Raw genomic sequence first — 27,604 nt, 5'->3', positions numbered from 1 at the left:
GCAAGAGAACTTTGCTTGTCGACACACTTTGCATTTTGTCTGCCATTTAAATTAGGGCCTAGTATCCAGCTGTGGTAAAGCTAAAGAGCTTTACATTAATGAAACTGTTTGTTCCTGTTAACTACTATTAGATCATACTACTCACTGATCCACTTTATTGAGAACTCAGTGCTAAATACATGATAAAATATATATAAAACTTTATTTGTTTTCTCCCATCTTACAAGACAACACATGCTAAATACTAAATAAACAAGACATTCCCCAAACATCACATGATGGGGGAGTTGATCGATCAACAAAAGGGTAACACAATCTGTTATAAATCATGATTCTCTGCCAAAAATAACACATGTTACGAAGTATACAAATGACAACACAAAGGAGAAAACAACCCTCTCAAGAAAACAAAACTCATCTAATTCAGGCCCTCATCCATAAACAAAAAAAATATAGTAGCTTGATATACATTACTGTTATAAAAAGCATTGTGTTAGTAAAATACTGTATGATTTAGATAAAATGATTCAATATAATAGCACTAAGCTAATTCATTTAATTCTAAAGTTAAAAAGTTGACTGGTATTTCTTTTAGGTAATTTATCTTACATCCATCAGTGATCAGCATTTTCCTGAGGCTGCAAATATGCAAATGGATGAGTTTGCAAACACAAGTTAACCGTAAGGGGGTGATCCACAGACAACTCATCAAGGAATGGTGCATTCATATGGTGCATTCATAAACAATTAACACTTGGACGTGGGAAATGGCTTCACAAAAAAATAACATGGAAAAGATTGAATGGGAACATCACAAACCCATTTGCTAAAAATAACTTGGTAGTTATCAGAATTTTTGGCTGTGGTACCGATTACTTAACTTATTTAATTAGTCTGATTACAGACCTCACATTGTAGGCATGTGCTGAGCTTAATAGTTTCCAAGTTGATGGAGCAGCTAATAAGTGATGCATCTACTGTAAATGCAGGGACGGACCTGCACTTCCTGACCTGGCCTTTGGGGGGAGATGTTGCACTACTCAAGACTTTCAAAACCGACCTCCCTCCACCAGAATGCAGATCTGACCAAGATACCCTTCTGCACTTTGTATGAAATTGCCAACACAGAAGGCCACCTCACAGCTGAATCCTTTGCTTCATCATATATCACAATGAGGATATACTCTGGCATGGTGTGTAAGTGCATAGATGCAGTAGCACTATAAGGCCTGCTGGTGGCGCCATATGGCTGTAGTTTCCATTCATGGACCTAGAGTTCAACGGTCCAATCCAAGACTGTTTCCAATGAAACGCTGAGACAAAGACTGTTGGGAACTAGCAGCAGAGCACCACCAATATTTTCAGTGGCACTAGCAATCAGCAAACTAGTAAACAAAGTTGCGCAATGTGGGGTAAAACCCAGAATGAACAGCAATCTGCCAAGTACATTTTTCATTCCAATTATTTAGGACTGTGCAAATTGGTCATTCCTCAATTTATAAGAACAGCAACATGAGGACATGAACATGGCCACCTGGTCACTCTATGAGATAGGTATCAAGTTTACAAAGGATGTTTTAGATCCTGTGAAACTGCAAATAATTTCAAAATAGTGTAGGATGATTTCCGCCAAAAAGCACAGAATATGCCAATATAAGAAGGCATGTAATGGGAATAATATCAGACAACTTGACTTTGGTTGTAGTTCTTGACAAACTTTGGCTCTCAAGGCACACAGGGGTGAGGAGAGAGAAAGTGCTCTGGACAATTGTGTGTGTGTGTGTGTGTGTGTGTGTGTGTGAGAATCTGAAGAGATACTGAGGATAAATGCAAACCAGACTTTGGGCAGGCACATTTCAGGTTAAAGGGACGTTTGGATTGCCATACAGTTTGGAAAGTGTAAGAACAAACAAACAAACAAACAAACAAACCCCCACTGTACTGTACTTTCAAATTAAGAATCAACTCAACCATTAAAATGATCTGATGAAGGGCCGGTTTAAATAAAATATGATTCTTCTCTACTCCGTTAGAAGCAAGTGCTTTGTTTTTAGTTACTCCTAAAGTGCCTTACACATAGGATACGACAACAGAAACGCTGCGCTCTGAAACCCATTATTTTCAAAGGCTTGCAGGGCGCAAGGTGTCATAAGGTGTGTTGTATTTGAAATAAACTGTTATGGGCAAAAATATGGAGATAACTTCACAGACAAGTACCAACACAGCTGTGAAGACAAATGGTGTTGCATGTCATACACCATTGTTGTTACGACAAGCTCTAAAAGCTGCAGAAGCAATATAATATTGTAACTAGGTATGCCATGTGCAAGTGAAACCGGATCCTTAACATCTCCTTTTGCTGATTTCCCTTTTCCTGGCCTCATCGCAATAAACCAGAGAGTCGGACTCCAACCCTCTACTTCACATTTAAAGAACAAAACACCAAAGAAAAAAAGGAAAAATACATTAATACATTAAAAAAAAACAATTCGAATTCCCGACAATTTTCACAATTGTCTTAGTTGTGTTGTTGAGTGGAGAGAAGTGAGAAAGGATGCACAATGGACACTCAAAGACTCAGGTAAAAGGCTAGAGACAGGAACATGCTAGTTAAGAGATCAAAAGGTGTGACGTACATACACTGGACAAGATTTTGGGTCAGAAAGAGGTCTTGGAGTCGCACAAGTTAACTGGGGTGGGACAGTGTGCTACTGATGCAAGGTTGTCATGACTGCTGCCCTCCCCAGCGAGTCTCCATGGGCTGCCTGAGGAACTCCTCCACCTGACGCGCCATGTCCATGGTCTCGTCCAGGTCAAAGTCGCCATCTGCATCCAGCATGGAGTCACTCCTGAGCAGCAGCACCACACACAAAGAGCGGATCAGGGGGAAAAAAAATGACTAAAGAAATAGAGGCTAGAGAGATTAGGCAAAAAAAAGGAGATTAGGAAAAATATTTGGTTACACTTTACTTGACAGTATCGACATAAGAGTGACATGACACTGTCATGAATGTGTCATAAACAAGTCATAAACGTTTATGACATAACGCTTCTGTTATTAAGTGACATTAGGTTTTTGTCATAACAAGTTAGGGTTAGGATTAGGGTTAGGATTAGAGTAAGAGGTAAGGATTAGGGTTCATGTGTCATGACAGTGTCATATGATCATTACAACGCTTCAGCGCCAGCAAACTCAATCATCTCCAACTCAACACTTCAAAGACTAAGGAGATGGTGGTGGATTTCCGCAGGTCTAAGCCCACTCTGCTACCAGTCTACATTGATGGGGTCAATGTCGAGGTGGTAAGCACCTACAAGTACCTGGGTCTCCACTTGGACAATAAACTGGACTGGTCAGCCAACACTGACGCACTCTACAAGAAAGGGCAGAGCAGGCTGTACTTCCTGAGGAGGCTGCGCTCCTTCAATGTGTGCAGCAAGCTCCTCAGGATGTTCTACCAGTCTGTTGTTGCCAGCGTCCTCTTCTATGCAGTGGTATGTTGGGGAGGAAGCACAAAGAAGAAGGATGCGGGGCGACTTGACAGGCTGGTAAGGAAAGCTGCCTCTGTAGTGGGAGCTGAACTGGAGTGCATCACTTCAATATCTGACAAAAGGACCCTGAACAAACTGATCAACATCTTGGACAATGAGTGTCATCCACTCCACAGCACTATTGTTAAGCAGAAGAGCCTGATCAGCTGGAGACTTCGCTCACTGCCTTGCACAACAGACAGACTGAGGAAGTCATTCACCCCCAGGGCCATTGAACTCTTCAATGAATCACTTAAGGGAAGAGGAGAAATAGACTTCTCCGCATAGTCTGTCTGCCTCTTCACCACCTCCATGTCTTGAACTGTCTGTCCACTAGCCACTTTACCATTGTCTTCTGCCTCACTGTTTGCGTGCTTTATTAGCACATATGCACAACCCCTCCCTCCATGCCACAGCCGAACTGTGACCACACTTATACCTTTCTTAAAGGAATTATCCGGAGTAAAATGCACTTTAGATCAATTTACGGGTGATTGGGAGTACATACGTAAATCCGTAAATTGATCTAAAGTGCATTTTACTCCGGATAATTCCTTTAATATAGACATAGACAATACAGCGGAGAAAATAAGTATTGAACACGTCAACATTTTTTCCAGTAAGTATACTTCCAGAGAGGCTATTCGCATGAAATTTTCTACAGACATTAGTATTAACTTAGGTAATCCACACATATTAAAAAATCCAAACATTAATGTCCCTAAGTAGAGTTATGAGTAAAAAAGTGGAATGGCACAGGGAAAAAGTATTGAACACACTAAGAAAAAACTGTACACAAAGGCAAGGAATGGCAAGGAACGAGCTGGAATCTATACATAGTTAGAGAGTAATTATCCCTCCTATCTTTGCAAATTAATGTAAGCTGGGTTAGTACATATTGATGAGCATTACCAAGTTGTCACACAAGAAACATGTCATGATGGGTAAAAGCAAAGAGCTCTTCCAAGACCTTTGCAACATTATTGTTGCAAAACATATCAATGGAACTGGTTACAGATGCATTTCAAAACTTCAGAATCATCCAGTAAGCAGTATTGGAGCCATTATCTGCAAGTGGAAGGAACATCACTGCATCATCAATCGGCCATGCACAGGATCTCCTCACAAGATTTCTGACCAGGAAGTCAGAAGGATAGTCAGAAGTGTAGCCTAAGAGCCAAGGACCACTCCAGAAAGACTTGGAGGCAGCAGGTTCAGTTGTTACAGAGAAAATCATAGGTAATGCACTCCACCGCCATGGCCTCTATGCACGCTCACCCCACATGACTCTATTACTGAAGAAAAAGATGTCGAAGCTCATTGAAAGTTTACTACACAACATTTGGACAAGCCTATGAAATACTAAGAGAATGTATTCTGGTCAGGTGAGAGCAAAATTTAACTCTTTGGATGTCATACTACACACCATATTTAGAGGAGAAATGGCACTGTGCATCACCCTAAAAATACCATACCAACAGTGAAGTTTGGAGGTGGAGGCATCACGGTGTGGGGCTGTTTTTCATCTCATGGTACTGGCAGACTTCATACAGTTGAAGAAATGATGAATGGAGCCATTTTTTCTGGGAGAATCTTGCCATCCACCAGAACAATGAGGATGAGACATGGCTAGACCTTCCAGCAGGACAATGATCCAAAGCATTCAGCAAAGGAAACTCTCAATTGGTTTCAGAGAAAGGAAATTCAGGCCCTGACTTAAATCCAATTGAACAGTTTTGGAAGTTACCTAAAGATCAGGATTTACAAGAGGGACCCCTGGAATCTTCAATATTAAAAGACTATCTGTTTAAAAGAATTTGCCAAAATCACACCTGAATACTGCGACTGATTAGTTTCGTCATAGAGGAAATGCCTTGAAGCTCTCATTACAAATAAAGGGTTTTCCACAAAGTATTTAAGAAATTTCAGTAGGCGTGTTCAATACTTTTTTCCTGTGGCATTCCACTTTTTTACTCATAACTCTACTTATGAACATTAATGTTTGGATTTTTTTATATGTATGGATTACCTAAGTTAATACTCATGTCTGGTGAAAATTTCATGCAAATAGTTGCTGTTAGTGAATGTGTGTGTGTATGTTGTCTGTACGCTACTGTGACCTTGAATTTCCCCTAAGGATCAATAAAGTATCTATCTATCTATCTATCTATCTATCTATGTCACTCTTATGTCGATACTGTCAAGTAGTGTTACCAAATATTCTACCTCAAGTGCTCCTTTAGAATACCTATAGGCCTTTATCTGGACTTCATCAGGTGGGTACTGGCCTTTCTCTGTACTTGCAAGGGCAGGTAGATCTCTGTACTTACACAGGCGGGTAGAGGCTGAAGGTCTGTGGTTGGCTGACGGTGGGAGACACTGCGTGGTCCATGAAGGACGGAGTCCCAGGAGACGGCTCAGGGTTCGGGGACGAGAACCTGGGGAGTTAAGAAGACGTTTACAACGCCGGGACACATAGCTGCCTGTGTGTGCTTACGTATGGAACAAGTTCTTGGGATTCACTACTACAGAGCATTCCATGCAGCTACTTACTCCACTTTAACAACTTGTTTGATCTCTGGTTTGACATAGCCATCTACTGCTTTTGCTAGAGAGAAAAAAAAAGAAAAAATGAATTAAGCAAAATGTCATAATACATATAGTATAAAAAAACATACATGACCTCCCCTCCCACCAATTCAGGTATTGAAATAAAACCTCAAATTACCATAATAACGTATTCTTCATTGTCAAATAAAAGGTGTAAACTACAGTTGTCAATGTATGAATGTCTGTATTTCTGCGTGAGTGTATGCATGCGTGTGTGTGTGTGTGTGTGTGTGTGTGTGTGTGTGTGTGTGTGTGTGTGTGTGTGTGTGTGTGTGTGTGCAGTGTTGCCAATTTAGCGACTTTGTCGCCATATTTAGCGAGATTTCAGACCCCCCAAGCGACTTTTTTTGTAAAAAGCGACTAGCGACAAATCTAGTTACTTTTTTTGGCGTTCTTGGAGACTTTTTGAGACTCTGATGTGATGGCATGTAACGTCCCATTTACTCTTCTGAGTGAGCAATGAGTTCGGCTGTGCTGTGCAAGAGCCTCATGCCTGTTTCGTTTGTGAATTAACCTACATCGAGTTCGCCCAAAGCGTTGCCCCATGATTATAAAAGTAATGACTGGCCTATGTAGGATCAGCCCATGTTATCCACGGAAGTATAGATCTAACAGCTCAGACAATGTTATTGGAAGGTGCAGCAACTTCGGGTGAGATTAGCCTACAACCAGAGTCAACGAGACGAGAGCAATGACATGATGACAGGGAAACAGGGACACGAAAGCATTCGTTTAGGCCAGGGGTGGGCAAACTGCGGCCCGCGGGCCGGATCCGGCCCGCCACGCACTTTCATCCGGCCCGCTGAGCATTTCATTTGGTTATCAGGCTGCTCGCTATTTTTTTCCTGCGATAGAGACGACGTTGGTTAGCTTTACTGCAAACTGCTTTTCACTCTCCTTAGAGAACGTTTACAATGTCAATGTCAAAACATCATGTTAAATAGAGATAACATCATGTTAAACTAAGTTAACTCTTGGGTATCTCCTTTGCAGCAGATCTAACGTGAACATGCGATCCATTTAATTGGGAAAGCGTCTGCACTCGAGATCAGATCAGAGCCGCAGGTTCCAGCTGACTTGTCATTGTTGATAATTGATATCTCCTTCTTATAAGAAACTTTTAAAAGGAAATCATGAAGGCACCAGTAGTTCCCACTATTGATCATTTAAAAAGTGTGAGAGGGCCATACCGTACAGGCAGAAGATCATTGACAAATAATTAAAGCGACTGTCTTAAAGCGACAGTGCACAATTTATACATTTGTTAAACAGCATAAAATTAGCAGTATTTTGAAGCCATTAATATTTCAAAAGAAATACTTTTCATACTAAATTATAGGCTATAAAAAATGTTTTTTTTTAATGTGTGTGTCGTGGGGGGTGGGGGGGGGGGGTGGGGGTGGTGGTTGTTGTGCGGCCCGCCGGCCAATTTTCAAAACCCAGTGTGGCCCTTGAGCCAAAAAGTTTGCCTACCCCTGGTTTAGGCTATGTAGCCTCAATGTTGTCAATGCAGGACAGACTGTCGGCTGAGGGGGGAAAAAATTCTGTCGGTCTGTCCGAGTGACATTAACTAAATAAATCCAAAATATACAGTAGCCATTGTCATAAGGTTAAATTGTGTGTAGCCTATGGTGAAGTTATAATCAGACTTCAAGCAGTGCAAAGCAAATGCAGCAGTTGGGAATAGGTTGGAAATTACTGATTTTCAGCCACTTAATGCTCATTCTGGTGTATACAATGACAAGATGTACAGAAGTGTAAAGTGTATCAATTACCCTAATATACAAGTATATTAAATTAAATATATTTAAATTAGGCTCTTAAAGTTGCCTATTTGAGTAGGCCTAGGAGAAAAGCAAAGTGTAATAGGGGAATTAAAGGGCCATCACCATTTTTTTTTTGGGGGGGGGGGGTCATGACCTGGTGACGTAATTGATATGTAAATTAGCGCGTGACGTCATCTAGCGACATTTAGCGACTTTTGGAGCTGGCTTTAGCTACTTTCCATTTGAAATAGTTGGCAACACTGTGTGTGCGTGTGTGCGTGTGTACAGTATTTGTGATATAAACGTGTGTGTGTAAGAAATGCTTACACAGAGGAGGTGTGCAGTATCGAGAGAAGACCTCATCTTTGGGTTGGTTGGGGTAAAGGAAAAGCAGGTGATTGAGGTCACTGATGCGGTCAGCCAGGGAGCGGATGGAGAAGTCTTTACTGGTGAAGGGCATAAGATTCCACACCATCCTTTCACCTGCCACACACACACACACACACACACACACACACACACATTACTCCAAAATGAATCACACTCCTCTAATTCCAAATGGATGTCAAAACATTCTAGGGCTGCAATAATAAATGGTTAGTCGATTAATCGGAACTATTAAATCAATCCTCAACTATTTTGGAAACCAGTTAACAGTAATCAGTTTGTGTCATTGGAATAACATATAAGACCCCAGCGATACGCTACACTATTCTCCTCTGCCACTCATTTATCTTGGAAATCAGAATTCTGCCTCGACAGGGAACCGGGATTACGCTTGGTCGCTTTAGCAGGGAAAAAGAGTCTGCTGAAAGAGTCTGATAAATGAATTCATGTAACATAAACAGGTATTAGAGGTTACGAGGTACACTGCGACAGCAGGAGAAGAAGAGTCTATCACCAGCTTTGTTGGGGTTCTCTGCCACCCATGCGATGGTGATGCCGCCGATCTCAGAGTCACTGAAGCGCAGGAGGAAGGTGCCATTAGGTTTGGACAGCAGCATGTCCTGCGCCTGCTGCTTGTTCACGAAGCCCAGGATTGCACTATACACAGAGAGACAGACAGAGAGACAGACAGACAGACAGACACACAGACAGACAGACAGACAGACAGACAGACAGACAGACAGACAGACAGACAGACAGACAGACAGACAGACAGACACACACACACACACACACACACTTTTAGTTACTGCAATCATTATTGATTGAGTTTCCAAATTCAGTGCTGCTGAGACAACATTTTTACCCATCATTCCAGTGGGCCTTCAAGTGTTTCTTCATCAGCTCCATGACACCATCAAACCACTGCCAGAAGGTGAAGTTCCTGCCTTGTAAACTCTCCTAAAGACAGGCACACACACAGACACACACACACACCCACACACACATACAGGTATTGCATTTAACATCAATGAGCTGAAACCTGTATAGACATAACCGCCATACATTTCTCAGTCATTGTGTTAATGGCTGCATCTCTGTGATGTTAAAAAGGATACAGAATGCAGCCGTTTTTATTAATGCATTACACCATCTTCAAATAAACTCCTGTTCATAATAACAGGTCAAATGGAGCACTGAAGCTTTCGTTACGTGTCCTACCCGGTTGAACTGGGACCAGGTCATGGTCATATTGCGGTAGTCTTCTGCGTTGACACCTGTGCTGTTGAAGCCCTTCTGAGCCAGGAAAACCAGGTTCTCCTCACACAGGCCCCGGTTGCTCTGCATTTCCGCTTTGTACTTCATGTTTAGGGCCTCACACAGCTGGGGCCAAAGCACCTTGTCAGGCACCACAAAGGGCACCCTTCCCTGTAAGAGGACCCCACATGATGGGACGGCAAATATACACTTCAGGATATGCATGTTAAAGAGCAGTATGCTCAGTTCTAATTGGTTAATTTCATCATTCCATGAAGAACAGATCACAGACGCATCCTGAGGCAAAGCCACTGCAGGTATTTACATACTGTAGGACTTTTGCTATGTTTCGAGAAAACAGGACACCCACAGAGAATATAATCAAAATACATGCAAAAGAGAGATGTGAAAAGCACACACACACACACACACACACTTACGGCCTCAGAGAAAGCATTGTCCCAAAGCACAGTGGCTGTTGCATTGTTGTCTTGACTTCCATGAACAATCACGACCACAGGTAAAGACAGAGTCTGAATAAATAATCAAACAAATATACACACTTTATGTCGAAATTAGGATTAAAAAAAAAAATCTGTCAGTCTTTGTCTGGCCTTATTTGGAAAGCTGAATTACAGTCAGCTACTGTAATAACTGTTTTGCAATATATGTGAGCTTCTTTTTTTTTTTTTTTTTTTTTTCAGTTTCCAAGTTGTGCATTTCAGAGTTAATGGCAACACATCTAATAAGAGGAGAAACACTGAGTGAATGCCTGTGGGAGTGTATGTGTGGGTGGGTGGGTAATGGGTGACTGTTTTTTTTGTTGTTGTTTGTTTTATTTTTACCTTGACATGAAAGACAAGTTCATTTCCCCCCACGCTGAACTGCGACTCAAACAGAATGGTAAACTTCTCCTCAGTCACAGACTCAGTCCCACGCCTGTCCGACCGCTTGATGCGCTTCAGAGACTGAAAGAGAAACCAACACCTTTACACAGAGACGCACAGGCTGCAACAGGTGGGGGGTCCACTCTATGATACACCCCATCCTGTGGAGACGAGGGAGGGATGGATGGATGGATGGATGGATGGATGGATGGATGGATGGATGGATGGATGGATGGATGGATGGATGGATGGATGGATGGATGGATGGATGGATGGATGGATGGATGGATGGATGGATGGATGGATGGATGGATGGATGGATGGATGGATGGATGGATGGATGGATGGATGGATGGATGGATGGATGGATGGATGGATGGATAGATAGATAGATAGATACTTTATTGATCCCTAGGGGAAATTCAAGGTCACAGTAGCATACAGACATACACACACACATTCACTAACAGCAGAAAAAGTAATTAAAAGTATATAATATAAAAAAACACAACTAAGCAATAAGGACTGTAGAAGATAAAGAATATACTAAATATATTCTAAATATAGCTGCAAGCAGCAATGCGGGGGCCTAGCAGAGCGCTATAGCAGGAATGACGCTGCCATGGCATGAGCAAGCACTCACAGCAAGTTTGATTGCAATTGGTAAAGAATGGCTAAGAAATAAGCTCATTTACCTTGTTACAGTGCCCCTAGAGGCCAAATTACACCAATGTCCTTGTGCGTTCTTATAATCAGCTACCATGTCCCTATACCAAGTTTGGACTTTAAGCTCACTTTCTTTATTACAGCACCCCTAGAGGCCAAATGAGACCACTTTCCGTGCATGTCCTCACAATCAGCTACTATGTCCCTGTATCAAGTTTGGACTTCATACATCGAAGCGTTGCTGAGATATGAGCCCACTTCCTGTATTACAGCGCCCCCTATAGAGACCAAATGAGGCCAATTTCCTACTGTGTCCTCACAATCAGATACGAAGTCCCTGTACCCAGTTTGGACTTTATACATTAAAGTGTCTCCGAGATGTTAGCCCACTTCCTGTTTTGCGGCTTCTTCGCCATATTTGATTGGCTGTCATGGGCCAATAAAGTGGAATTTGAAAAATCTGACAAGTATCTTTTGTGCGGCTCGGTATGAAGATCATCTCCGCCACGTTCCGTGAAAATCAAATGAAATTTGTGACCGCTGAAACTTTCCGTAGAGTTTGGACCAAATTCAATATGGCGGAGGTCCAATATGGCGGAAAGTGACGGGATAGGGGTCGATGAACTCGGGATGGTCCAAGGATTCAGACGCTACCTCAATTGTGAAAAACAGACAAAAGAGTCAAGGATCATGCGCATGAATGCATGTGCAGCATTGAACTGGTGGTAGCGCTAGTGTGTTCAATGTATATCCATGAAAATTGCTGTGAGTGATTGGGACAGTGTCCTGACTAATGGTATCAAGATTTGCTATGTTAACTCAAAGTGTCACCGAGATGTTAGCCCACTTCCTGTTTTGTGGCTTCATCACCATATTTGTTTGGCTGTCATGGGCCAATAAAGCGGAATTTGAAAAATCTGACAAGTATCGTTTGTGCGGCTCGGTCTAAAGATCATCTCCGCCAAGTTCTGTGAAAATCGGATAAAATTTGTGAACGCTGAAACTTTTCGTAGAGTTTGGACTAAATTCAATATGGCGGAGGTCCAATATAGGGGAAAATGACGTAGTAGGGGTCATTCATTTCAGGTCAGTCCAGGGATTCCAACGGTGCTTGATTTGTGAAAATTGAACGCACCATTCAATTGACACATGCGTAAATGTGAGTCCAGATTCGACCCATTGGTGGCGCTAGAGTGTTCGGCATAGAGTTCTGTAAATTGGTGAGAGTGATCATGGGACGGTTCTGAATCAGTGCGCTGAATTTCATAACTTTAGACCCAGCAGTTCTATTTTCGGCCAAATTTTGACCCGTTGGTGGCGCTAGACGGCTGGGTTTAGAGATCCGTAAATGAGCGTGAGTGGTCAGTGGAGTGTCCCCAAACTTTCTGCCATCATCACTTTTTAGCCATGCGTTCTATGGGCTGCCATAGACTCCAATGGCGGAAGTATAATAGGAAAAGCTAGTAACTCAATGGGTGCCTTCGCAGCTTCGCTGCTAGGCCCCCAAAAAACAGTATCCACATAGTGGGTGATTAATCAGGTGCGCTTGCAATGACTGAAGCAGGGACTGAGCCTGTGGTCCTCTGTGCATAAGGTAAGGTAAGGTGCTCTTTGTGAATGAGTGTCATGGTGATGGTGCAAATGAGTAAGTCAAACAGTGATACAGTGCAAGAATAAAGTCTATATATCTATGTATAAATAACTATATTAAGAAAGGTATAAGTGTGGTCACAGTTTGGCTGTGGCATGGAGGGAGGGGTTGTGCTAATAAAGCACGCAAACAGTGAGGTAGAAGACAATGGTAAAGTGGCTAGTGGACAGACAGTTCAAGACATGGAGGTGGTGAAGAGGCAGACAGACTATGCGGAGAAGTCTATTTCTCCTCTTCCCTTAAGTGATGCATTGAAGAGTTCAATGGACCTGGGGATGAATGACTTCCTCAGTCTGTCTGTTGTGCAAGGCAGTGAGCGAAGTCTCCAGCTGATCAGGCTCTTCTGCTTAACAATAGTGCTGTGGAGTGGATGACACTCATTGTCCAAGATGTTGATCGGTTTGTTCAAGGTCCTTTTGTCAGATATTGAAGTGATGCACTCCAGTTCAGCTCCCACTACAGAGGCAGCTTTCCTTACCAGCCTGTCAAGTCGCCCCACATCCTTCTTCTTTGTGCTTCCTCCCCAACATACCACTGCATAGACGAGGACCCGGCCACAACAGACTGGTAGAACATCCTGAGGAGCTTGCTGCACACATTGAAGGAGCGCAGCCTGCTCAGGAAGTACAGCCTGCTCTGCCCTTTCTTGTAGAGTGCGTCAGTGTTGGCTGACCAGTCCAGTTTATTGTCCAAGTGGAGACCCAGGTACTTGTAGGTGCTTACCACCTCAACATTGACCCCATCAATGGAGAGTGGGCTTAGACCTGCGGAAATCCACCACCATCTCCTTGGTCTTTGAAGTGTTGAGTTAGAGATGATTGAGTTTGCACCATTGCACAAAGTCCTCCACCAGGCTCCTATACTCCTTCTCCTGCCCGTTCCTGATACACCCCACAATTTCAGTATCATCAGAAAACTTCTGCATGTGGCATGACTCAGTGTTGTAGCAGAAGTCAGATGTGTACAAGGTGAACAGGACTGGAGAGAGCACAGTTCCCTGTGGCGCTCCGGTGCTGCTGATCACAGTGTCAGAGAGACAGTTCTTCAGTCTGACGAACTGTGGTCGCTCCGTCAGGTAATCTGTGATCCAGGTTACCAGGTGAGCTTCCACACCCATCTGCAAGAGCTTGTCTCCCAGTCTGAGGGGTTGGATGGTGTTAAAAGCACTTGAGAAATCAAAGAACATGATTATCACAGCACTTTTCCCTTTGTCCAGGTGAGAATGTGTCCTGTGAAGAAGTGATGGCATTGTCCACGCCCACTTTCTCCTGGTATGCAAACTGTAACGGGTCTATTGCATGGCGTACCTGGGGTCTGAGCATACCTAAGACGAGTCGCTCCATTGTCTTCATCACATGTGATGTTAGAGCGACAGGTCTGTAGTCATTAAGCTCACTAGGATGTGGCTTTTTATGGACAGGGGTGAGACATGATGTCTTCCACAGTGTTGGAACTTGTCCAAGGCGTAGACTTAGATTGAAGATGTGCTTCAGTGTCTCCCCCAGCTCAGCAGCACAGGCCTTGAGTAGCCTTGGACACAGTCTGTCAGGCCCCGCTGCCTTTTTTCGTGTTCAGTTTCTTTAGTTTAGCGCTCACTTGTTTTCCTGTGATGATGGGGGGTGTAAGGGGAGGGGTGCACTTGGGATCTGTGTGTCTGATGGCTGTTGACTGAGGTCGTTGTCGCGTCATTGTTCGTGATCGCCGTGTGGGGGAGGGGTGCGATATCCAGTGATGGTAGGGGTACGATAGCCTGTGATGGTGGAGGTGAGTGTTGCACTGGTATTGAGGGGGTGTGGGGGTGGGGGCTTGGGGATGACCACCTCCTTGGGTTTAGGTCGTTGGGCGTGAGGTGGTGATGGTTTAGGTCGTTGGGTGTCACCAGGATGCAGAGCTGGAGAGACTGGGAGGCTGGGAGGTGGGGATAGGGCAGGCACGCAAACAAGAGCAGTGTCTGAGTCTGCAGGGGGTGGTGGACAGACCACTCCCATTGGAGCTGGAGCAGGGCAGTCAAACATGTTGTAGAAGTGGTTCAACTGGTTCGCCCTGTCCCGGTCCCCCTCAACAGAGCTGCTGCTCTTCTTCAGGCCAGTTATAATTTTCATGCCGTCCCATGCCTCCTTCATGTTGTTTTCCTGCAACTTCTGTTCCACCTTCCTTCTGTAGTCCTCCTTAGCCTCCTTCAGCTTGACTTTGAGTTCCCCTTGCACGCGCCTCAGCTCTGCCATGTCCCCCTCTCTGTACGCCATCTTTTTCCTATTAAGAAGGGTCTTGACATTGCTGGTTATCCAAGGCTTGTTATTGGGAAAGCAGCGTACAGTTCTGGCGGGAACAACAATGTCCATACAGAAATTCAGGTAGTCAGTTGTGCACTGTGTGACCTCCTCTAAGTCCTCTCCATTCTGTAACACACTCCAGTCAGTGCACTCAAAGCAGTCTCTCAGAGCCTCATCCGCTTCAGGTGTCCACTTTCTGAAGGTGCGTGTGGCAGCTGGTAGCCTCTGTACTTTGGGCTTGTACATTGGCTGGAGATGAATGAGGTTGTGGTCTGACTTTCCCAGAGGGGGGAGGGGGTTTGCACTGTATGCATCCCTCACGTTTGCATACATGAGGTCTATTGTCTTGTTTTTCCTTGTAGGGCAGTCAACAAACTGGTAGAAATTTGTGAGTGTGGAATCCAGTGTTATGTGATTGAAGTCGCCAGAGATCACAAAAAAGGCATCACTGTGTTGGGTTTGAAGCCTTGCGATTGTGGAGTGGATGACGTCACATGCTGTATCCGGGAGAGCTCGAGGTGGAACGTAAACACAGACAGCAATTGCGTGCGAGAACTCCCTCGGCATGTAGTACGGACGGAGACTAACCGCTAATAACTCCACAACCTTGCAGCATACGGTTTCCTTCACTGTAACATGTCCGGGGTTGCACCATCTGTTGTGCAACCCCGGACATGTCCGGACTAATGTCAAAAGTAAACTAGGGCTGCACAATTAAATCGATTTTTAATTGAAATTGGAAGTTGAACTTACGCAAATAGGTAATCGCAAAGGCTGTGATTAATCGTGGAGCTCGCTACTCGGTCCCAATTGGTTAATCTTCTCACTGTGGTTGACAGCTTACCATGTTTCTGAAGTGTGCACTGAGGGTGCCTGTGGTCTGATGATACTCCATCACACAGTTGTTGTTCAGGATTTCCCCACTGCTGTCACTGTAACACACAAGAGCTTTGATTTATCAGCAGTAGCCAGCTTGGAATTCTTCCTTCAGGTTAATTAAAAAAAAAAACTAAAAAAAAAAACAATATGATTGATCCTTGTTTTTCCATACTTAAAACAGGAGAATAGACTATGTATGAATTCACAAGATACAGCACTTAACAGATGGAAGATCTAAACAAGGTTCCAAGGCTAAAAGCATGGGTAATTGTTTACCATCCTCACTGTCGTTGACAAAATCCAACTGCTTTAACGGCCTTGAAGACTAAACTGAAAATACTAAGCTAAACTGAAAATACTGTGCATAACCCAACTCCCTGCTTCAAGGCAGTTTTAATAACTGGCAACATGGCTCCTTTGGATCTGTAGACCCTAAAAGGCAATTTCCATTAACACTACGGAAATAAGGTGTCAAAATAATATGTAATAATTAGGGTTGTGAATCTCTCATGTAAAAGACGATACGATTCGCATCTAGATACATGGGCATGATTCGATACAAGAAAAGATACATGTTTATAAAAAACGATTCAGTACGATTCGATGCGATGCGATGCGATTCGATGCAGTTCAAGAATGGAAAGCATTCTGAAAGATTTTTTATAATTTGCTCAAAGTGCACATTCATTTTATATTAGCAATTATCATGGTTGTCAATTAGGCAACAAAATGTGTGAATATGATTATCTAAACTGAGGTTTGTTTCATATACTGTATTGAAATGAAAAAAGAATAGTCTACATTTCAGTCAAGCACAGCAGCCAAATACAACATAAAAATACATTTTTATAGACTTTACAGATTTTATAGAGTTATATCTGATTGTTTTCATGGAGCTGTAGCCTTGTTGAGGTAAGACAATACCGAAATAAAATAAAACAGTGCTTAAGACACTCTTGGCCTTTTCTCATATAGGCCTAGCCTACCCTACAAGAATAAAATAGGCCTACAAATCAATGAACTCTCTGGGCTTATTTTGTTCAGTAGACCTAATGCAGAAACCTAAAATGCCACAAGTAGACCTAATGCAGAAACCTAAAATGCCACAAGTCTGAGTGAATATGAACAAAATCATTGGCTAATAATTTATGCATCGTTTTAGCAGCAAGGGCCAAATTATTATTTAACATTAAGGAAATCCCTTCATCAAAGGTAAGGCTACTCTACAGACTATCGTTGCTGTTTAGGAATGCTATAAGTGCTTAATTTCGCGCTGGATTTCGAAAAACAAAAGCCGACCGACTGCAAGTTGTCACATGGTTAAGTTGCAATATATGTATGGGTAATGAGGTCATTTGACAACTTTGGGCAATGAATGTAACCAAAAACGAACTGCATTACCCACAATTCCGTGCCACGTATAGTTTCAAAACCGGAAGTGGGATGAACGCGCTGCTTGGAACGTAAATGAGTCTGAGCGAGCAGAAAAAGTTGTGCACCGATTCATAACAAGTAAATCGATATAACGACCGGTTCATTTCAGTTTTTTCCCGATACGGGGCTTCACGTATCGATGTAGCCGTATCTTACACGTTAAAAACGGATACCAATACGTATCGCTTAATCTTTACACCCCTAGTAATAATAATATAATTATATCTTGTATTATTATTATTATTATTAATAATAATAATAATAATAACAATAATAAATGATTATTAATAATTATAATATTATTATATTGTACTGTACTTGTACTTGTCTTGTTGTATGTTATACATTGTAATGCACCATCATTGTCATATTGCTGTCCTGTGGCTGTGTGGCAGCAAACTAGTTTCCCCTCTGGGGAATTAATAAAGTTATCCATCTATCTATGTAATGTATGTATATGTGTGCACAAGCTCACTTTCTGGTGCTCTCGTTCTTGAGCAGAGCCTTGGCTTGCTGCTCGTTAATGATGGTGGCCTTGACCTGCGGCGGGTTCATGTGCACGTTCAGTTTGCCCCCCACCAGCAGACGCACCGTCGCCGCAAACTTCGTCTGAGTCTTCAGGACCTGAGGAGGCTGCTTCTCTATTATGAAAGTGCTGTCCACACACACACACACACACACACACACACACACACACACACACACACATTGACAACTAATAATTCTATAGACAGCGATACAAATGAGTGCCCTGTAACAGCTTAAGTGAATTTAAACATTTTTACGATCACATGGAGATGTACAATTAAAGCATGAACTTAAGACACCCCAGACCTGAAAAAGATATGGCCATGCACACACATGAAAAAACAAATCTGTACTTAAAGTAAACAAAAACATTGTGAAAGTCATATGCAGTTAATCTGTTTTCAGATGTTTAACAGCCTGGTACATGTCTGAATTCAGGCACAGAGCCTGAAAACTTTAGGCCCTGCATGCACGCACACACACACACGCACAAACACACGCGCACGCACACACACGCACACACCTGGTGACTAAGGCAGAAATGATGTCGGTAATGGTGGCGTTGAGCTCCTTGAGCAGGTCCTCTGTGGCCCCTGGGATGGGTAGCTGCTGGGTTAGATGTTCCACTCGCCGGATTTGCTGTCGATTCTGCCAAATCGTGTCAGCAAGCTTCTCACACCTACACACACGCCCACCCGGCCAACCACAAACACAGTTTAGATGTCGAAATTACCGGCAGCACAGGAGGCAAGTGGGCGGGTGGCTTATACATCACTTCATATCAATTGGCATTCAGCACTACAGTAAAATGCATGATTTGTCAGTCTGCTGGTTGTGAAGCATTCTCTACATCTGCTGTGCTGTGAGAGAGAGACTGTGTACGTTGTGACCCGTTGTGTGTGTCAGACCAGTGTTTGCCTTAGAAATTTTTCCAGCAGTGGTGCTGTTACGTGCCGGAAGTTGCAATCAATTTAACCATACACACACAGGTGGAATAGTTCTGATGATACTGCAATAAGTTCACAACCACAAAGCATATTTGTTTCACAGTACCGAAATAGTCAAAAATAGTGTAGGCTACATTTCAGCACTCCATGAAATTATGCAGAAGTGGTCACCTGTGTTGTTCAGATTTAGCACCTACAGTATATAATCTAATTGTAATGTAATGACCATCTATAAATGTTATATCTTCCTTTTTTAGGACAGTCTGGGCTACCCATATCTGGGAAAGTATGATGTGATTCTTTTTGCATATGTCTTATGTCAGGCTTTATGTCAAGATTTTTTTTTTTTTTGCATTAATGTCAAACATCCCAGTAGAAATATATTTATATCTGTGTAAGTGTGATTGTCTGGAATCTGGCCATATAAGAATCATAATGGTGGGATATTTACAAAAATGTACTGATATAATAGTTTACTTTAGAATACGTTATAATTGCAGCCCTAAATTGGAGACTATGCAGAAATGTGTTGCCATTTCAAAACCGGATTACTCAGGAACCGCTTATTGTACGGAGACATGCTTTACATCCTGGATTCTGTAAGGTCTGTTGTTTATTGTGATATACAGTTTGCCATGTATTGAGTGAGGAATTCGGCAGATATTTCACCGAGAGCAATGGGTGCACAGAGATGTGTGCAGAATGCAAATATGATTAAATGTCAATTATTATATTAATTATTATTATAAATATTCTCACGAACCATGTATCACAGCAACTTGGCACTAATACCATTGGAAAGCTGCTTAGATTCCCTCATTCGCGTGATATACTGTGTGATATCTGTGACGAGTTGTTGAACCTGGACTTGAGATTTTACTGGGGCACAGTAAACTGAATTGTTTGGCGATCCGATGGAGGGGATGTTGCTGTAGCCGTAACGTTAGCCAAGCCTACTGCCTAGGCTACTTCAGAACGTATAGTAGGCTGTGGGCTGCTGCAGGGTTGTCTTCAGTTTTTAATCACCTGAAATGTAACCTATATAGCCTACAGTACATGTCCTGAATAATGAGAGGCTAAGCCAGGATTTGATGCACTGAACTTAATCATGACTTTCAGAAAACAATTTCAACGATGACGTTGGCTGTTGTGCTTTTACAATGTAGGCCTAAATGTCGTGACATTACTGATCATCTGAAAATTTTGCAGTGGCGCTAAAAATCCAGCGGTGGCGCTGCGCTTCTGCTAAATACATAGTAGGGGAAACATTGCAGACTGACCAGGACTGAAGCACGTCCAGGCCTCCCTCTGCAGGCCCACCGTTCCCAGCCAGCTGCTGACGTCTCTTCCACTGGATCAACTCGTCATCTAGAATCACCGTCTGCTGCTTCCGTAGCAGGGCCAGCGTCGTCTGCTGCTTCTCAGCCAGCTCCTGAGGCATGAGACAGGGGGGCGGCCGTCAGAACAGGGTCCTTGGTACTGTACATGATAATCACGGTGTGTGTGTGTGTGTGTGTGTGTGTGTGTGTGTGCGTGTGTATGCATCAACTCCGCATTTACCGATGCGCTGTTAAAGTCTCTTGCATGATATGATTGTCAGCAGATGTATGCAGATGTATATGCTGTTAGAGCTATGCAATTAATCGTAATTTAAAACAATGAAAACAATAATTTCGATACAATTATTTTGCCGTATTCTGTTTTACAATGATGCTCTCTTTTTGACTTAAGTTATAAATCCAGTGCACCCTTTTGCTTTACAATGGTAAAATTTGTTTTCTATTTACATTTTTTGACCGTTTAAAAAATGGATGGTATTTCCAAGGTCATTGTGTTATTGTGCTAAATAATCAGGCTAATCTCAATATCGACCAAAACTATTATAAGGTTTTCTGTGATGATGTTTTTTTGCCATAATTGAGCTCCCCTCTGTGCCATACCTGTCTGAACTTCTGCAGCGTGTTGGCCTCGCGGGTCAGCCAGCCGTCCAGTGTGGTGCGCTTGCTCTGCAGGGTGGTCTCTCTCTGCACACGCTCCGCTGGGGGCAGGCTGGCCAGATTAGTCAACTGAGCTAGAGAGAGATAGAGAGAGAGAGAGAGAGAGAGAGAGAGAGAGAGGGAGCGAGAGAGAGGGAGCGAGAGGAGTGGAGTGGAGCAGTGTTAATGATGTCAAAGAACAGACAGAAGAGTGAGTTATTACACAGATACTACAGACATAACACAAATGTTAAAATGGTGAATTGCTTTGTAACTCGTAAGTATGCTGATATTTGATTATCATTATGTGTGTGTGTGTGTGTGTGTGTGTGTGTGTGTGTGTGTGTTTGCAGAGTTCCAACTCAAATGTAAAATTCCATGACTTTTCCCTGACCTACTATATAATGACCTACTATATAATGAATAGTACAATATCCTGACTGATGATTTCAGAGCAGCCGTGTAGCGTTCAATAATCTTTTACTTTTGTAGAGCGGGAGATGAATAAATGGGCATTGAATAAAGAAAGTTGGGCTACTCAAGTAAGCAGTAAATCTAATAACCAGATATACACTAGTTATGCATGGAAATATTTGCATTAATGTATTTTGGCAAGTAAATTGTAAACTGCTAGAACAAAATCCCCTGACATTCCATGACTTTGCCCCAAACATTACACAATTCCCTGACTTTCCATGTCTGGAATAGACTTTCCAAAATTCCATGATATTCCAGAAATTCCATGACCTGTGGGAACCCTGTGTTTGTGTGTGTGTTACCTTGTATGCGCAGGCTTTCCTGGTACTGAATGATGAAGTACTCTTGGCTGTGCTGCAGCTTGCGTAGCTCGTTCTCTGTGTCCTGAGTCATCACCCGCAGTTCCTCAAATGTCTGGTTGATCTGCTGATACTTCTGAGAGGTGCCGTCCACCAGCCCACCCCTGCTAGAGTTCACCTAACCCCACAGACAGAGGGAACCACGGCAACACAGGCCCAGATAAGTGCCTACTTGTGGCAAGGTGTCATTGTAATTGTAAAGAATGAAGCAGTCATTGTAAAGGGCTATGATTTAGGTAGCAAACACACATTCATGCATTTGCACCATGTGCCACACAATTGTGTGTGTGTTTATGTATGTACTTTATATGCAACTTTGTAGAATGTGTGTGGTGAACATAACACTGTGTAAACACATTCATAAGTGTAAATATTTTTAAGGAACATGTGAATGCATTACTCATTTGCTCACAGCAGACGTACTACTCACTATGTAGAGTGTTTTGTAGTGTACTGTGTTGTGTGAATGTGCTGTGTAACCACAGCATAATGTGTTGTGTGTTGTATGTTTATATATGTGTTATGCATGTATGCGACACTCTAACTCAGTATGTAGTATGTTATGTAGTGTGTTGTGTGTATGTGCTGTGCTGTGTAGTATGTATGTTTATACATACGTATGTATACGCATGTTTATGCACATTTGCAACACTCTAACTCACATTATTAGCAGCCTGCACCAGTCTCTCCTCCGTGCAGAGGATGTGCTTGATGCACCGCACCAGCTCTAGGGGACAGCGGTCATAGGCCGTCTAGAAGGCAAATTAGACTGACCTTTCAAATAACTGTTCAAACCAATTACACACCAATAACAAATTCATGAGGACTAATTGCATGCAGCCAACTGTAAAACTAGAAACGTGAAAAAAAAAAAAATATCAGATTGGTGAAGTTAACATTGAATCTCAGGAATGCAGTCAATTTTTTTTCTAGAATTTGCTTTTACAGGTACGCAATGCTAGGTACTTAAGCGCTGTGCATGTGCTGTTTAGGCCACCTGCAGCTGGGTGGCGTAGTGGCCCAGTTTGATCTTGAGTAGGAAGCCATCCTCTCCCACGGTGTGCTCGGCCCGCTTCTGCAGCTCCTGGATCAGGCTCTCCAACAAGCGCTTGGCTTTGAACTCCTCCTGTGTGTTCTCATGGTCAACAGCGTCCCTAGGCAGGTAAAGAAAACAGCAACATTAACATGCATGCTTGTACGGAGCCCCCGAAGGGCCATGGTGTGAATTAGCTTTTAGAGGTGGACATTTATTTTTTAGAGCTCCTCAGAGTTTTGCAGTCCCTCGCAATATCTTTGACTTTGCGAGTGAATGCCAAAAGCTATTGCGAAGGAATGCAAAACTATTGCAAGGAAACTCAATAGGAGCTCAAAAACAAAAATCCCACGACAATAGTAAATTCCCACCATGCCCCTTTTGGAGGCTCAGTATGCTTGTGCACACATATCTGATAAAAATAAATAAATAAATAAAACTATTCACAACGATTTTCTACAGTACAGATAGAAAGACATATCTCTCCATCTCTCCATCTTTTGGTATATATTGGCGATTGTTATGAGGGCAGAGTGCAATCACGTTTAACTCCCCCCCCCCCCCCCCCATACATACACCCTTCAACCCCAGTCACTCAGCCCTTCTCTCTCACCATGGCTGGCCCTCGATCCACTGGGCCAGGTAGTGGCGCACCTCGATGGGGAAGTGCTGGCCGTAGAGGGACTGCATCTGGTGCAGAGCCTCCCCCTGCAGCTGCTGAGTCTGCGCCCACAACGCCATCTCCTAAACAGAGGAGGGGTGGAGAAGGCCAGGAGGAGAGACAGACGAGGGCGGGGACCAGGAGCGAGAGAGACGACAAAAGGGTTGAGAATGGAGTAACACAGAGGTACGAGAGAGGCAGGCGTGATGGAAAAGAACGAGTAAAAGGATGAGGTGGAAAGGGAAAGTGAACAAAAAACAGACGAGTCAAGCATATTTATAACAGACTGAACAAGAGCTACTGGCTCGGCTGGGAGAGAGTGTTTACTACACTCATCTGCAACCTCTTACGTAACCAAACACTTGCCAAAAACAGGCATGGAAAGCATGAGGGGAATGCATTTCATTGGGGAAACGGTAAAAAGGACTCTACTTTCATGCGGGGCATGATTTTGTCTGCTTGATGCAAGCACATTTTGGCCACTTACTAAGACCCTCATCATTCACTTTAATGAGTCGCAGCCCAGATCGGTTTGGCAACAGCAATGAATCAACAAGCGTTTGCATTTCCTTAAAACTCCTCCTGTTAACATGGCAAGGTCTGATTGACATGGATATGTAGGCGAAAATAGTTTTCTGAACTTTGTCTACAAGTGTCCTCTGGAGTTTACTTAAGATTCTGGACACCCTACATGCAGAGTCAGTGTACTGCACTGGAAGCCAAGTGTTAGCAATGGCTGGTATGTATAGTATATATACTCTTTTGATCCCGTGAGGGAAATTTGGTCTCTGCATTTATCCCAATCCGTGAATTAGTGAAACACACACTACACACAGTGAGGTGAAGCACACACTAATCCCGGCGCAGTGAGCTGCCTGCATCAACAGTGGCGCTCGGGGAGCATTGAGGGGTTAGGTGCCTTGCTCAAGGGCACTTCAGCCGTGCCTACTGGTCGGGGTTCGAACCGGCAACCCTCCGGTTATAGGTCCGAAGTGCTAACCAGTAGGCCACGGCTGCCCCAAAATGGTCATTATGCCATTATCAAACCAGCAATATGAAATACGGTCCATTAGCCAAGTCAAACAAAACCATGCTTCAAATGGCACTCACACTTAGGTGGACCAGTTGTACAACTGATACATTTTGGCCCATGCTCTGTGACATTTAGGGAAAGGTCATTCAACCACCTAAAATATATATTTTCTAGAAGCCTGAAACCTCTATACGATTTGATATGAATACAGACATGATTAAGACTGAATAAACTGTACAATACTGTGGTTAAGTGGTCAAGATTTTACTATTTAGGCCTAGTCCATATGTCATAAGTTATTCTACTGTCTAGGATGTATCCATACCAGACACATACATGAGATTATGATTTATGTGAACAATCCTATAAAAAATATATATGGTGCAATCCATCATCTAATACGGATAGACCCCTTTTCACCAGGCTGAAATATCCCCATGTATTTTAATGCTGACATTCAAATGAATATATCAATCATATCCAAACCTCTAAAAAAAAACAAAAAAACATCGTTTCGTTGGGAGGTGCATGGTAGCCCCCCTCATATCTACCCTGTGGCCCGTTACTGTCAAAGTGCTTCACACTAGAATCATCACATACTTCAAACTGCTTCCAAATACGAACTATTCTTTCATATTGAAATCCATCTCGTGTTTACAGTGCATGCGTGCTCTCTAGCGCGGCTGATTTTAGTCTTTGCTAAAGCATTTACAATTCAGCATTTGAGATTTTGAGAAGCAAAGGTGATACTGAGCTGCTTTCAACGTTTGCAAGAACCACAACTGGTGACCAACCATGTCTATCTGTTCAAACCTAAATAAATTAAGACATACAAAAAATGCAATTTAAACAAAACGATTAGCTGTGACCTTGCGTTCAAGGTGGGTATCTGTTACGCCGTTGGTGATTTTGACAACCAACTATTCCATGGCTAATGAACTGAGCTGAATACACCAGATGAATCGCGTTTGTCTCTGTTTATGAGTTGCTTATAATGTTTATGCTACGTTAATAATAAGGCGGAAATTCAGAAACCCCGACCTCCGATTCTGGAAAAATAATGAAAGAATTATGCTCGGAGTCGCGTGGGAATCTTGTGCCCCAAACTTATGCTAATTCCGTGCTGGACCTGAATGCTAGTTCCACATTCAGCCACTTGTTGTATTTTGCCTCGTCTGGTAGCTAATGCACCACACTGCACTGTCTACTTAGCTGAAAAGTTAGTTTGTCCAACAACTCCACGACAAAATGTAAGGTGTAAGCATCCTTGTATAGTGTTGCATAGAGTCACACAGACATTGGCTCTAATCGAGTCTAGACTAGAGTCAGCAGAAAAGTTTTAGCATAAGTTTTACATCCATCCAACGGCAGGATGCTAACATTGCTAGCTAGCAACTTGGGATTTGAATTGCACAACATTTCAAACATGACAGTTCATTTCTTCTCAGTGAAAAACATACATTACAGCATCACTGCTAATGTTTACACACATTGTAACTAGATCCATAGCTACTTTCACATAATTCAGAACGCATTCACTAAGTTAAGGATTGTCATATTGGTGTTTCAAAAATTAAGGAAATGACTTAGTTGGGCTGACAGCTAGCTTGCTAGCTGTGCATGGTGCAAGCAAGTAACATTTCCTTGCTATCCGAAGTGGCAACGCTTACAAGTTTAAGACAGGAAACGCCTGGAAATGCTGGAGTTGCTAATGTCAAACGTGTAACATTCGCTAAACATATTCATTTCAAATATCTCAACACAAGAGACTGTATTCGTGCCATTGCGTTGGACATAACGTTAGATTAGCTAGTGCTAGCTGTTTGGTACTTGGAAAACAACGCTTAACGTTAAGCTACCTCTGGTATGTTTTAAAATCGACAATCAACATAGAAAGAACATTTTTCCTCAATAATATAAGAGTATGCCACTTGCAGGAAGTTACCCGAAAGGTTGTGTCTTCTGTTAACGGCGTTGTACCATGAACGTGTTTAAAGCAGGATCAATCTGAGAAATCCTATTCATGCCAACATAGATGGCAAGCTAGCAGTAAATTGCGTTGCCACAGCATTTACGATTGGTTTCCTCCCATATGGGTTACTCCCACTCCTTCAGTCGAAATCTGCCTCTGTTAAAAAGCCCCACTGCAGTGTACGTGCAGATCAAGACTGTTCTTGCTTGAATGGCCGGAGTTCCCATTATAGCCTACCATTAAAGCTTTTCATTTGCATTTTAAAATATAAAAATATCCTCTTTCACCATAGCCAGACTGAGCTGCTTATTTTCATATTGAATGTGGGACTACAGGCCCATTTAGAGGATACAAAAGTGGTGAGAACAAACAAAACAAGTGTCATATGATGAATGGTAGCCTACTATATACAGTAGGCCTAGGCCTATGTTAACCCTGAGCTCATAAAGTTCAGGATGATATAGATAGTGTCCTTCAAAGAAGACACAGCATATCACATCAGCATTTAGTTTTGAGCATCTTTTGTGCTGTAGGCCTATTATGCTTGAATCTAGGCCTACAGTAGGCTAACCAAATTATTATTATATAATAATTATTTTATTATAGGCTACCTAGGCTATCATACCTCATTAGAAATGGTAGAACTGTTTCCAGCTTGCATCGGTGACTTTAAGAGAACCCTGTGTATCCTGTGCCAAGCTGTTCTACAACCTGCACTGAATGCTGGCCCTCCATGTTTTCTTCCTCCAGTAAACCTACATGTACTGCAGGCTATCATATGCTTATATGCTAATATGTTTATCCTGATTTACCCATTTTCCCAGCTGGCCTTAGACAAATAGGCCCCTTTCAATGGGTAGATTTAAATTATTATAATTATTATAATTACTATTACTATTACTATTAATAATAATAATAATAATAATAATAATAATACAAAGTTAAAGCTGGGCTCTGCAGAACTGAACTGAATTGATTAAAGATGATAAAGTCACCCGTGTCCCTGATCTCTTTTACATTAACTTATAAAATAAATGTAGCCTAATGTACTGTATAAATAAATACATTGGAAATAAGTACTTGCCGTGTTGATGTTTCAGTGACTTCCAGTGTTCCAATATGTCTAAAACTCTAATCAAGTCTGGAGACTTGTATGTGGTCTACCATCTATTCTTGCTGGGAAGGTTTGTGGCTCAGCATCCTAAAAACAATTGAGAATGATAGCTGATAACTTGGTCTCTCAAATGAACATTACAGCCAACAGAGAAGGAATTTAA

At 42.5% G+C, this 27,604-nt stretch overlaps 1 protein-coding gene across 1 annotated transcript; it reads right to left on the bottom strand.

Moving 5' to 3' along the window:
* Window positions 1-183: 183 nt before the first annotated feature.
* LOC143137816 (signal transducer and activator of transcription 5B-like) lies at window positions 184-26,417 on the bottom strand. Its single transcript, XM_076298146.1, has 19 exons — window positions 26,301-26,417; window positions 23,275-23,405; window positions 22,626-22,782; window positions 22,291-22,380; window positions 21,572-21,746; window positions 20,757-20,887; window positions 20,097-20,248; window positions 18,393-18,548; window positions 17,817-17,996; window positions 15,873-15,960; window positions 10,397-10,519; window positions 9,992-10,084; window positions 9,516-9,722; window positions 9,160-9,254; window positions 8,809-8,951; window positions 8,235-8,390; window positions 6,085-6,139; window positions 5,862-5,969; window positions 184-2,849 (listed from the first exon to the last, which is right to left on the bottom strand). Exons 2-19 carry the CDS (start codon window positions 23,400-23,402, stop codon window positions 2,726-2,728), a joined length of 2,361 nt encoding a protein of 786 aa, XP_076154261.1. The 5' UTR covers window positions 23,403-23,405; window positions 26,301-26,417; the 3' UTR covers window positions 184-2,725.
* Window positions 26,418-27,604: the final 1,187 nt, after the last annotated feature.

The sequence above is a fragment of the Alosa pseudoharengus genome, unplaced genomic scaffold (assembly GCF_046254945.1).
Source record: "Alosa pseudoharengus isolate Yale_2024_CS ecotype anadromous, Long Island Sound unplaced genomic scaffold, YU_APseudo_1.1 YU_APseudo_1.1_scf_21, whole genome shotgun sequence".
NCBI lineage: Eukaryota > Metazoa > Chordata > Actinopteri > Clupeiformes > Clupeidae > Alosa > Alosa pseudoharengus.
This window is presented reverse-complemented; position numbering and strand designations above follow the sequence as displayed.

Excerpts from the sequence above, each read along its gene's own strand:
- LOC143137816 (XM_076298146.1), bottom strand. The coding sequence starts at position 23,402 with ATGGCGTTGTGGGCGCAGACTCAGCAGCTGCAGGGGGAGGCTCTGCAC. Across the intron at positions 9,255-9,515 it reads CCTGGTCCCAGTTCAACCGG|GAGAGTTTACAAGGCAGGAA; the intron begins GTAGGACACGTA and ends GCCTGTCTTTAG. Across the intron at positions 2,850-5,861 it reads TTCAGCCTCTACCCGCCTGT|GAGTGACTCCATGCTGGATG; the intron begins GTAAGTACAGAG and ends GCTGCTGCTCAG.